Here is a 12,437-nt window from a genome sequence, read left to right as displayed (position 1 = left end):
GTCCCAGGGTGATTCTATTGTTAGAACTGTAGCACATTGGTCTTAAGACAATCCCTTCAGTCCCGGGGTGATTCTATTGTTAGAACTGTAGCACATTGGTCTTAAGACAATCCCTTCAGTCCCAGGGTGATTCTATTGTTAGAACTGTAGCACATTGGTCTTAAGACAATCCCTTCAGTCCCGGGGTGATTCTATTGTTAGAACTGTAGCACATTGGTCTTAAGACAATCCCTTCAGTCCCAGGGTGATTCTATTGTTAGAACTGTAGCACATTGGTCTTAAGACAATCCCTTCAGTCCCAGGGTGATTCTATTGTTAGAACTGTAGCACATTGGTCTTAAGACAATCCCTTCAGTCCCGGGGTGATTCTATTGTTAGAACTGTAGCACATTGGTCTTAAGACAATCCCTTCAGTCCCAGGGTGATTCTATTGTTAGAGCTGTAGCACATTGGTTCCTTGTAAAGTATTGTAAGTCATGAAAGTTTTGAATGTTTTTGTTACATGGTTTTCCACCATTGTAAGCGGTTGATTGTCATGTCTGTAATAGAGTATTCTACTTTATTCTCCATCCAACCTTCCCTCCCTCCCATCCATCCAGCCTTCCTTCCCTCCCTCCCATCCATCCAGCCTTCCCTCCCTCCCATCCATCCAGCCTTCCCTCCCTCCCAGCCTTAGTCAGTCCCATCCCCAGCCTTAGTCAGTCCCTGTCCCATCCCCAGCCTTAGTCATTCCCTGTCCCATCCCCAGCCTTAGTCAGTCCCATCCCCAGCCTTAGTCAGTCCCTGTCCCATCCCCAGCCTTAGTCAGTCCCTGTCCCATCCCCAGCCTTAGTCAGTCCCTGTCCCATCCCCAGCCTTAGTCATTCCCTGTCCCATCCCCAGCCTTAGTCAGTCCCATCCCCAGCCTTAGTCAGTCCCTGTCCCATCCCCAGCCTTAGTCAGTCCCTGTCCCATCCCCAGCCTTAGTCAGTCCCTGTCCCATCCCCAGCCTTAGTCAGTCCCTGTCCCATCCCCAGCCTTAGTCAGTCCCTGTCACATCCCCCGCCTTAGTCAGTCCCATCCCCAGCCTTAGTCAGTCCCTGTCCCATCCCCAGCCTTAGTCAGTCCCTGTCCCATCCCCAGCCTTAGTCAGTCCCTGTCCCATCCCCAGCCTTAGTCAGACCCTGTCCCATCCCCAGCCTTAGTCAGACCCTGTCCCATCCCCAGCCTTAGTCAGACCCTGTCCCATCCCCAGCCTTAGTCAGTCCCTGTCCCATCCCCAGCCTTAGTCAGTCCCATCCCCAGCCTTAGTCAGTCCCTGTCCCATCCCCAGCCTTAGTCAGTCCCTGTCCCATCCCCAGCCTTAGTCAGTCCCTGTCCCATCCCTTGCCTTAGTCAGTCCCAGTCCCATCCCCAGCCTTAGTCAGTCCCTGTCCCATCCCTTGCCTTAGTCAGTCCCATCCCCAGCCTTAGTCAGTCCCTGTCCCATCCCCAGCCTTAGTCAGTCCCATCCCCAGCCTTAGTCAGTCCCTGTCCCATTCCCAGCCTTAGTCAGTCCCTGTCCCATCCCTTGCCTTGGTCAGTCCCTGTCCCATCCCCAGCCTTAGTCAGTCCCATCCCCAGCCTTAGTCAGTCCCTGTCCCATCCCCAGCCTTAGTCAGTCCCTGTCCCATCCCTTGCCATGTACCTCAACTCCACCATGACTTCATCCACAGAGTTGAATGCAGAAACGGAACTCCTTCGAGTCACTATGCGTCAATACTTCAACAATTTAAATACCCTTACTTTGTACAGTGCCTTCAGAAAGTCCCAGTCCCATTGTCCTGCTGATCTATATCACTAGATCTATACCACTAGTTTCCGTACAATATTGTATATCAGACTTGTTCTATGCCAATAAATCAGATATCTATATCATACAGTACCTAAATCCACTTTTAATTACTTGCTGCTGCTGCCTGGAACTAGCAAAGGGCCTTTATCAATGCTGAGCCTGGGTAATGGAGAAATGAAGTGGTTCTAGGTATGCCACACATGGAGACGTCCTAGGAAGATTTCTAGGGGGTTTCTACAAGTACCAGACGAAGACAAAGAGATGCTGAATCCAGGCTGAGATGCAATGGTTAGGTCCTGGAGAAGGAGAAGCTCTAAGAAGGAGAAGTTATCAGATGGAGAGGTGCTAGGAGTACCAGATGAAAATGAAGAGAGAAGCTGGATCCAGGCTATAGCCCTCTCTAGACAGGAGAGGAACCCAGCGGTACCCTGGAGAGATGGGAATACAAGCACATGCAACTAATGGATACGATGTCTCAATACAAAGGATGCTGCCTACCTGCCTCGAAAGGAAGCATCCTTGTGGATTGGAACACAGTCCATGTCACTGTTCAGGCCTGATTATGTCAATCACTCATGACTGTGTGTTCTCTCTCTTTACCCCTCTCCCTCGCTAACCCTCTTCCTCCCCATCCATCTCTTCCTTCCCCTCCCTCGCTAACCCTCTTCCTCCCTCTAACCCTCTTCTTCCCTCGCTAACTCTCTTCCTCCCCCTCCCTCGCTAACCCTCTTCCTCCCTCTAACCCTCTTCCTCCCTCTAACCCTCTTCTTCCCTCGCTAACTCTCTTCCTCCCCCTCCCTCGCTAACCCTCTTCCTCCCCATCCATCTCTTCTTCACCCTCCCTCGCTAACCCTCCCCTTCCCTCTCTAACCCTCCCCTCCCTCTCTAACCCCCCCTCCCTCGCTAACCCTCTTCCTCCCAATCCATCTCTTCCTCCCCTCCCTCGCTAACCCTCTTCCTCCCTCTCTCTCCTTATCCTCCCCCTCCCTCTCTCTCCTCATCCTCCCCCTCTTTCTCTTCCCCTCTTCCTCCCTCTTTTTCCTTATTCCTCCCCCTCCCTCTCTCTCCTCATCTTCCCCCTCTCTCTCTTCCTCTCCCTCCCTCTCTCTCCTCTTCCTCCACCTCTCACCTTTCTTCATACTGATGAAGGGGATGGTGTACTGTCCTATAAACTCAGAGGTGAGTCCTGTCTGGTCTCTTACAGTGAAGCGGATGAGGCTGAGTTCAGGGACAGAGATGGTGAAGTTCATGGCCGAGTCCCAACGAGGGCTCAGAGCTGTGGGAGGGAGCCAGAACAGTTACTATTTCCACCCTCAAACCCCCCATCCACTCAAAGCCCCTATGAATAGGTGAACTCTCTCCCTCTTGTCTCCACCTAGCAGTCCATGTCTGGGTGATGTGTTCTAGATAAGCTGAATCACTGTTCGCTTACATCTAGGAAGTGCTCGGGTTTTAGAACAGGCTAGGTCCAAATGAAGGGTGATACGTGGCCAGGGGATGTAAACGCCTCCATAGAATAACGACTATCAAAACAACCTAGGGTACGATATGGCACCCTATTCCCTATATATAGTGCACTACTTTAGACCAGGGCCCTATATAACCCTATTCCCTATATAGTACACTACTTTAGACCAGGGCCCTATAGAACCCTATTCCCTATATAGTGCACTACTTTAGACCAGAGCCCTATAGAACCCTATTCCCTATATAGTGCACTACTTTAGACCAGAGCTCTATGTGGGCCCTGGTCAAAGCAGGGCCCTGTGAACCGAGTAAGGTGCTACTATATCTGATGCTATCAAGAAACAATTAGACTCTTGAGTTGCGTCTTTAACACTCCGTTCATGAGTTGATTATCGCTGAGGGCAGATGAAAGCAGACAGAGGAGATTGAATGAGACATGTCCCGTTTTTTTTTCGAAGGGATGTTTTAAAACAGACAGAAACATGTGTTATTGTACACCCAGACTTCAAATTATGGAAATGCTTCACAAGCTGTTAATGAAATGGTCCACATTGACCTGTGTATAAGTGATATTCTTGAATATGCAAATACAACTTTTTATATAGTCTCCAGTAGCAAAAATCTAAGTCACAAATGACATTACTGCACTGTAGGTATAGTGTATATGTCTAGTGTCCTCGCTTGGCTCTCTTTTCTTTCCCCTCTCTAGTGAGAGCAGCCTGTCCTCTCTCCTCTCTAGTGAGTGCAGCCTGCCGTCTCTCTTCTCTAGTGAGTACAGCCTGTCCTGTCTCATCTCTAGTGAGTGCAGCCTGTCCTCTCTCATCTCTAGTGAGTGCAGCCTGTTCTCTCTCATCTCTAGTGAGTGGACCCTGTCCTCTCCTCTCTAGTGAGTACAGCCTGTCCTCTCTCATCTCTAGTGAGTACAGCCTGTCCTCTCTCATCTCTAGTGAGTACAGCCTGTCCTCTCTCCTCTCTAGTGAGTGCAGCCTGTCCTCTCTCTTCTCTAGTGAGTATAGCCTGTCCTCTCTCATCTCTAGTGAGTGCAGCCTGTCCTCTCTCATCTCTAGTGAGTGCAGCCTGTCCTCTCTCCTCTCTAGTGAGTGGACCCTGTCCTCTCCTCTCTAGTGAGTACAGCCTGTCCTCTCTCCTCTCTAGTGAGTACAGCCTGTCCTCTCTCCTCTCTAGTGAGTACAGCCTGTCCTCTCTCCTCTCTAGTGAGTGCAGCCTGTCCTCTCTCCTCTCTAGTGAGGGTGACCTGTCCTCTCCTCTCTAGTGAGAGCAGCCTGTCCTCTCTCCTCTCTAGTGAGAGCAGCCTGTCCGCTCTAGTGAGTGCAGCCTCTCCTCTCTAGTGAGTGCAGCCTGTCCTCTCCTCTCTAGTGAGTGCAGCCTGTCCTCTCTCCTCTCTAGTGAGTGCAGCCTGTCCTCTCCTCTCTAGTGAGTACAGCCTGTCATCTCTCCTCTCTAGTGAGTGGACCCTGTCCTCTCCTCTCTAGTGAGTACAGCCTGTCCTCTCTCCTCTCTAGTGAATGGACCCTGTCCTCTCCTCTCTAGTGAGTGCAGCCTGTCCTCTCTCCTCTCTAGTGAGTGCAGCCTGTCCTCTCCTCTCTAGTGAGTACAGCCTGTCATCTCTCCTCTCTAGTGAGTGGACCCTGTCCTCTCCTCTCTAGTGAGTGGACCCTGTCCTCTCCTCTCTAGTGAGTGCAGCCTGTCCTCTCTCCTCTCTAGTGAGTGCAGCCTGTCCTCTCTAGTGAGTGCAGCCTGTCCTCTCTCATCTCTAGTGAGTGCAGCCTGTCCTCTCTCCTCTCTAGTGAGTATAGCCTGTCCTCTCTCATCTCTAGTGAGTGCAGCCTGTCCTCTCTCATCTCTAGTGAGTGCAGCCTGTCCTCTCTCCTCTCTAGTGAGTGGACCCTGTCCTCTCCTCTCTAGTGAGTACAGCCTGTCCTCTCTCCTCTCTAGTGAGTACAGCCTGTCCTCTCTCCTCTCTAGTGAGTACAGCCTGTCCTCTCTCCTCTCTAGTGAGTGCAGCCTGTCCTCTCTCCTCTCTAGTGAGGGTGACCTGTCCTCTCCTCTCTAGTGAGAGCAGCCTGTCCTCTCTCCTCTCTAGTGAGAGCAGCCTGTCCGCTCTAGTGAGTGCAGCCTCTCCTCTCCAGTGAGTGCAGCCTGTCTCTCCTCTCTAGTGAGTGCAGCCTGTCCTCTCTCCTCTCTAGTGAGTGCAGCCTGTCCTCTCCTCTCTAGTGAGTACAGCCTGTCCTCTCTCCTCTCTAGTGAATGGACCCTGTCCTCTCCTCTCTAGTGAGTGCAGCCTGTCCTCTCTCCTCTCTAGTGAGTGCAGCCTGTCCTCTCCTCTCTAGTGAGTACAGCCTGTCATCTCTCCTCTCTAGTGAGTGGACCCTGTCCTCTCCTCTCTAGTGAGTCCAGCCTGTCCTCTCTCCTCTCTAGTGAGTGCAGCCTGTCCTCTCTCCTCTCTAGTGAGTGCAGCCTGTCCTCTCTAGTGAGTGCAGCCTGTCCTCTCTCATCTCTAGTGAGTGCAGCCTGTCCTCTCTCCTCTCTAGTGAGTGCAGCCTGTCCTCTCTAGTGAGTGGACCCTGTCCTCTCCTCTCTAGTGAGTGGACCCTGTCCTCTCCTCTCTAGTGAGTCCAGCCTGTCCTCTCTCCTCTCTAGTGAGTGCAGCCTGTCCTCTCTCTTCTCTAGTGAGTGGACCCAGTCCTCTCCTCTCTAGTGAGTGGACCCTGTCCTCTCCTCTCTAGTGAGTGGACCCTGTCCTCTCCTCTCTAGTGAGTGCAGCCTGTCCTCTCTCCTCTCTAGTGAGTGCAGCCTGTCCTCTCTAGTGAGTGGACCCTGTCCTCTCCTCTCTAGTGAGTGGACCCTGTCCTCTCCTCTCTAGTGAGTACAGCCTGTCCTCTCCTCTCTAGTGAGTACAGCCTGTCCTCTCTCCTCTCTAGTGAGTGCAGCCTGTCCTCTCCTCTCTAGTGAGTGCAGCCTGTCCTTTCTCCTCTCTAGTGAGTGCAGCCTGTCCTCTCTCCTCTCTAGTGAGTGCAGCCTGTCCTCTCTCCTCTCTAGTGAGTGCAGCCTGTCCTCTCTCCTCTCTAGTGAGTGCAGCCTGTCCTCTCTCCTCTCTAGTGAGTGCATCCTGTCCTCTCCTCTAGTGAGTACAGCCTGTCCTCTCTCCTCTCTAGTGAGTTCAGCCTGTCCTCTCTCCTCTCTAGTGAGTGCATCCTGTCCTCTCCTCTAGTGAGTACAGCCTGTCCTCTCTCCTCTCTAGTGAGTTCAGCCTGTCCTCTCTCCTCTCTAGTGAGTGCAGCCTGTCCTCTCTCCTCTCTAGTGAGAGCAGCCTGTCCTCTCTCCTCTCTAGTGAGCAGCCTGTCCGCTCTAGTGAGTGTAGCCTCTCCTCTCTAGTGAGTGCAGCCTGTCCTCTCTCCTCTCTAGTGAGTGCAGCCTGTCCTCTCCTCTCTAGTGAGTACAGCCTGTCATCTCTCCTCTCTAGTGGGTGGACCCTGTCCTCTCCTCTCTAGTGAGTACAGCCTGTCCTCTCTCCTCTCTAGTGAATGGACCCTGTCCTCTCCTCTCTAGTGAGTGCAGCCTGTCCTCTCTCCTCTCTAGTGAGTGCAGCCTGTCCTCTCCTCTCTAGTGAGTACAGCCTGTCATCTCTCCTCTCTAGTGAGTGGACCCTGTCCTCTCCTCTCTAGTGAGTGGACCCTGTCCTCTCCTCTCTAGTGAGTGCAGCCTGTCCTCTCTCCTCTCTAGTGAGTGCAGCCTGTCCTCTCTAGTGAGTGCAGCCTGTCCTCTCTCATCTCTAGTGAGTGCAGCCTGTCCTCTCTCCTCTCTAGTGAGTATAGCCTGTCCTCTCTCATCTCTAGTGAGTGCAGCCTGTCCTCTCTCATCTCTAGTGAGTGCAGCCTGTCCTCTCTCCTCTCTAGTGAGTGGACCCTGTCCTCTCCTCTCTAGTGAGTACAGCCTGTCCTCTCTCCTCTCTAGTGAGTACAGCCTGTCCTCTCTCCTCTCTAGTGAGTACAGCCTGTCCTCTCTCCTCTCTAGTGAGTGCAGCCTGTCCTCTCTCCTCTCTAGTGAGGGTGACCTGTCCTCTCCTCTCTAGTGAGAGCAGCCTGTCCTCTCTCCTCTCTAGTGAGAGCAGCCTGTCCGCTCTAGTGAGTGCAGCCTCTCCTCTCCAGTGAGTGCAGCCTGTCCTCTCCTCTCTAGTGAGTGCAGCCTGTCCTCTCTCCTCTCTAGTGAGTGCAGCCTGTCCTCTCCTCTCTAGTGAGTACAGCCTGTCCTCTCTCCTCTCTAGTGAATGGACCCTGTCCTCTCCTCTCTAGTGAGTGCAGCCTGTCCTCTCTCCTCTCTAGTGAGTGCAGCCTGTCCTCTCCTCTCTAGTGAGTACAGCCTGTCATCTCTCCTCTCTAGTGAGTGGACCCTGTCCTCTCCTCTCTAGTGAGTCCAGCCTGTCCTCTCTCCTCTCTAGTGAGTGCAGCCTGTCCTCTCTCCTCTCTAGTGAGTGCAGCCTGTCCTCTCTAGTGAGTGCAGCCTGTCCTCTCTCATCTCTAGTGAGTGCAGCCTGTCCTCTCTCCTCTCTAGTGAGTGCAGCCTGTCCTCTCTAGTGAGTGGACCCTGTCCTCTCCTCTCTAGTGAGTGGACCCTGTCCTCTCCTCTCTAGTGAGTCCAGCCTGTCCTCTCTCCTCTCTAGTGAGTGCAGCCTGTCCTCTCTCTTCTCTAGTGAGTGGACCCAGTCCTCTCCTCTCTAGTGAGTGGACCCTGTCCTCTCCTCTCTAGTGAGTGGACCCTGTCCTCTCCTCTCTAGTGAGTGCAGCCTGTCCTCTCTCCTCTCTAGTGAGTGCAGCCTGTCCTCTCTAGTGAGTGGACCCTGTCCTCTCCTCTCTAGTGAGTGGACCCTGTCCTCTCCTCTCTAGTGAGTACAGCCTGTCCTCTCCTCTCTAGTGAGTACAGCCTGTCCTCTCTCCTCTCTAGTGAGTGCAGCCTGTCCTCTCCTCTCTAGTGAGTGCAGCCTGTCCTTTCTCCTCTCTAGTGAGTGCAGCCTGTCCTCTCTCCTCTCTAGTGAGTGCAGCCTGTCCTCTCTCCTCTCTAGTGAGTGCAGCCTGTCCTCTCTCCTCTCTAGTGAGTGCAGCCTGTCCTCTCTCCTCTCTAGTGAGTGCATCCTGTCCTCTCCTCTAGTGAGTACAGCCTGTCCTCTCTCCTCTCTAGTGAGTTCAGCCTGTCCTCTCTCCTCTCTAGTGAGTGCATCCTGTCCTCTCCTCTAGTGAGTACAGCCTGTCCTCTCTCCTCTCTAGTGAGTTCAGCCTGTCCTCTCTCCTCTCTAGTGAGTGCAGCCTGTCCTCTCTCCTCTCTAGTGAGTGCAGCCTGTCCTCTCTCCTCTCTAGTGAGTGCAGCCTGTCCTCTCCTCTCTAGTGAGTACAGCCTGTCATCTCTCCTCTCTAGTGAGTGGACCCTGTCCTCTCCTCTCTAGTGAGTGGACCCTGTCCTCTCCTCTCTAGTGAGTGCAGCCTGTCCTCTCTCCTCTCTAGTGAGTGCAGCCTGTCCTCTCTAGTGAGTGCAGCCTGTCCTCTCTCATCTCTAGTGAGTGCAGCCTGTCCTCTCTCCTCTCTAGTGAGTATAGCCTGTCCTCTCTCATCTCTAGTGAGTGCAGCCTGTCCTCTCTCATCTCTAGTGAGTGCAGCCTGTCCTCTCTCCTCTCTAGTGAGTGGACCCTGTCCTCTCCTCTCTAGTGAGTACAGCCTGTCCTCTCTCCTCTCTAGTGAGTACAGCCTGTCCTCTCTCCTCTCTAGTGAGTACAGCCTGTCCTCTCTCCTCTCTAGTGAGTGCAGCCTGTCCTCTCTCCTCTCTAGTGAGGGTGACCTGTCCTCTCCTCTCTAGTGAGAGCAGCCTGTCCTCTCTCCTCTCTAGTGAGAGCAGCCTGTCCGCTCTAGTGAGTGCAGCCTCTCCTCTCCAGTGAGTGCAGCCTGTCCTCTCCTCTCTAGTGAGTGCAGCCTGTCCTCTCTCCTCTCTAGTGAGTGCAGCCTGTCCTCTCCTCTCTAGTGAGTACAGCCTGTCCTCTCTCCTCTCTAGTGAATGGACCCTGTCCTCTCCTCTCTAGTGAGTGCAGCCTGTCCTCTCTCCTCTCTAGTGAGTGCAGCCTGTCCTCTCCTCTCTAGTGAGTACAGCCTGTCATCTCTCCTCTCCTCTCTAGTGAGTGGACCCTGTCCTCTCCTCTCTAGTGAGTCCAGCCTGTCCTCTCTCCTCTCTAGTGAGTGCAGCCTGTCCTCTCTCCTCTCTAGTGAGTGCAGCCTGTCCTCTCTAGTGAGTGCAGCCTGTCCTCTCTCATCTCTAGTGAGTGCAGCCTGTCCTCTCTCCTCTCTAGTGAGTACAGCCTGTCCTCTCTCCTCTCTAGTGAGTACAGCCTGTCCTCTCTCCTCTCTAGTGAGTGCAGCCTGTCCTCTCTCCTCTCTAGTGAGGGTGACCTGTCCTCTCCTCTCTAGTGAGAGCAGCCTGTCCTCTCTCCTCTCTAGTGAGAGCAGCCTGTCCGCTCTAGTGAGTGCAGCCTCTCCTCTCCAGTGAGTGCAGCCTGTCCTCTCCTCTCTAGTGAGTGCAGCCTGTCCTCTCTCCTCTCTAGTGAGTGCAGCCTGTCCTCTCCTCTCTAGTGAGTACAGCCTGTCCTCTCTCCTCTCTAGTGAATGGACCCTGTCCTCTCCTCTCTAGTGAGTGCAGCCTGTCCTCTCTCCTCTCTAGTGAGTGCAGCCTGTCCTCTCCTCTCTAGTGAGTACAGCCTGTCATCTCTCCTCTCTAGTGAGTGGACCCTGTCCTCTCCTCTCTAGTGAGTCCAGCCTGTCCTCTCTCCTCTCTAGTGAGTGCAGCCTGTCCTCTCTCCTCTCTAGTGAGTGCAGCCTGTCCTCTCTAGTGAGTGCAGCCTGTCCTCTCTCATCTCTAGTGAGTGCAGCCTGTCCTCTCTCCTCTCTAGTGAGTGCAGCCTGTCCTCTCTAGTGAGTGGACCCTGTCCTCTCCTCTCTAGTGAGTGGACCCTGTCCTCTCCTCTCTAGTGAGTCCAGCCTGTCCTCTCTCCTCTCTAGTGAGTGCAGCCTGTCCTCTCTCTTCTCTAGTGAGTGGACCCAGTCCTCTCCTCTCTAGTGAGTGGACCCTGTCCTCTCCTCTCTAGTGAGTGGACCCTGTCCTCTCCTCTCTAGTGAGTGCAGCCTGTCCTCTCTCCTCTCTAGTGAGTGCAGCCTGTCCTCTCTAGTGAGTGGACCCTGTCCTCTCCTCTCTAGTGAGTGGACCCTGTCCTCTCCTCTCTAGTGAGTACAGCCTGTCCTCTCCTCTCTAGTGAGTACAGCCTGTCCTCTCTCCTCTCTAGTGAGTGCAGCCTGTCCTCTCCTCTCTAGTGAGTGCAGCCTGTCCTTTCTCCTCTCTAGTGAGTGCAGCCTGTCCTCTCTCCTCTCTAGTGAGTGCAGCCTGTCCTCTCTCCTCTCTAGTGAGTGCAGCCTGTCCTCTCTCCTCTCTAGTGAGTGCAGCCTGTCCTCTCTCCTCTCTAGTGAGTGCATCCTGTCCTCTCCTCTAGTGAGTACAGCCTGTCCTCTCTCCTCTCTAGTGAGTTCAGCCTGTCCTCTCTCCTCTCTAGTGAGTGCATCCTGTCCTCTCCTCTAGTGAGTACAGCCTGTCCTCTCTCCTCTCTAGTGAGTTCAGCCTGTCCTCTCTCCTCTCTAGTGAGTGCAGCCTGTCCTCTCTCCTCTCTAGTGAGTGCAGCCTGTCCTCTCTCCTCTCTAGTGAGTGCAGCCTGTCCTCTCCTCTCTAGTGAGTACAGCCTGTCATCTCTCCTCTCTAGTGAGTGGACCCTGTCCTCTCCTCTCTAGTGAGTGGACCCTGTCCTCTCCTCTCTAGTGAGTGCAGCCTGTCCTCTCTCCTCTCTAGTGAGTGCAGCCTGTCCTCTCTAGTGAGTGCAGCCTGTCCTCTCTCATCTCTAGTGAGTGCAGCCTGTCCTCTCTCCTCTCTAGTGAGTATAGCCTGTCCTCTCTCATCTCTAGTGAGTGCAGCCTGTCCTCTCTCATCTCTAGTGAGTGCAGCCTGTCCTCTCTCCTCTCTAGTGAGTGGACCCTGTCCTCTCCTCTCTAGTGAGTACAGCCTGTCCTCTCTCCTCTCTAGTGAGTACAGCCTGTCCTCTCTCCTCTCTAGTGAGTACAGCCTGTCCTCTCTCCTCTCTAGTGAGTGCAGCCTGTCCTCTCTCCTCTCTAGTGAGGGTGACCTGTCCTCTCCTCTCTAGTGAGAGCAGCCTGTCCTCTCTCCTCTCTAGTGAGAGCAGCCTGTCCGCTCTAGTGAGTGCAGCCTCTCCTCTCCAGTGAGTGCAGCCTGTCCTCTCCTCTCTAGTGAGTGCAGCCTGTCCTCTCTCCTCTCTAGTGAGTGCAGCCTGTCCTCTCCTCTCTAGTGAGTACAGCCTGTCCTCTCTCCTCTCTAGTGAATGGACCCTGTCCTCTCCTCTCTAGTGAGTGCAGCCTGTCCTCTCTCCTCTCTAGTGAGTGCAGCCTGTCCTCTCCTCTCTAGTGAGTACAGCCTGTCATCTCTCCTCTCTAGTGAGTGGACCCTGTCCTCTCCTCTCTAGTGAGTCCAGCCTGTCCTCTCTCCTCTCTAGTGAGTGCAGCCTGTCCTCTCTCCTCTCTAGTGAGTGCAGCCTGTCCTCTCTAGTGAGTTGCCTGTCCTCTCTCATCTCTAGTGAGTGCAGCCTGTCCTCTCTCCTCTCTAGTGAGTGCAGCCTGTCCTCTCTAGTGAGTGGACCCTGTCCTCTCCTCTCTAGTGAGTGGACCCTGTCCTCTCCTCTCTAGTGAGTCCAGCCTGTCCTCTCTCCTCTCTAGTGAGTGCAGCCTGTCCTCTCTCTTCTCTAGTGAGTGGACCCAGTCCTCTCCTCTCTAGTGAGTGGACCCTGTCCTCTCCTCTCTAGTGAGTGGACCCTGTCCTCTCCTCTCTAGTGAGTGCAGCCTGTCCTCTCTCCTCTCTAGTGAGTGCAGCCTGTCCTCTCTAGTGAGTGGACCCTGTCCTCTCCTCTCTAGTGAGTGGACCCTGTCCTCTCCTCTCTAGTGAGTACAGCCTGTCCTCTCCTCTCTAGTGAGTACAGCCTGTCCTCTCTCCTCTCTAGTGAGTGCAGCCTGTCCTCTCCTCTCTAGTGAGTGCAGCCTGTCCTTTCTCC

General features: G+C 53.7%; 1 protein-coding gene across 1 annotated transcript in view; it reads right to left on the bottom strand.

Moving 5' to 3' along the window:
- Nucleotides 1-1,804: 1,804 nt before the first annotated feature.
- Nucleotides 1,805-12,437, bottom strand: part of LOC112220510 (1-phosphatidylinositol 4,5-bisphosphate phosphodiesterase zeta-1-like) — a 47,888-nt gene continuing 37,255 nt past the window's right edge. The window contains exons 11-12 of the mRNA XM_042301866.1: nucleotides 2,943-3,089; nucleotides 1,805-2,241 (exon numbers count right to left, since the gene is read on the bottom strand). Coding sequence (XP_042157800.1) covers nucleotides 2,159-2,241; nucleotides 2,943-3,089 — 230 coding nt within the window. The 3' untranslated portion in view covers nucleotides 1,805-2,158. The remainder of the gene's footprint in view (nucleotides 2,242-2,942; nucleotides 3,090-12,437) is intronic.

Source organism: Oncorhynchus tshawytscha, linkage group LG19 (genome assembly GCF_018296145.1).
Source record: "Oncorhynchus tshawytscha isolate Ot180627B linkage group LG19, Otsh_v2.0, whole genome shotgun sequence".
In the NCBI taxonomy this organism is placed as follows: domain Eukaryota; kingdom Metazoa; phylum Chordata; class Actinopteri; order Salmoniformes; family Salmonidae; genus Oncorhynchus; species Oncorhynchus tshawytscha.
Note: the sequence above shows the minus strand (reverse complement) of the source record. Positions and strands in the feature narration are given on the sequence as shown.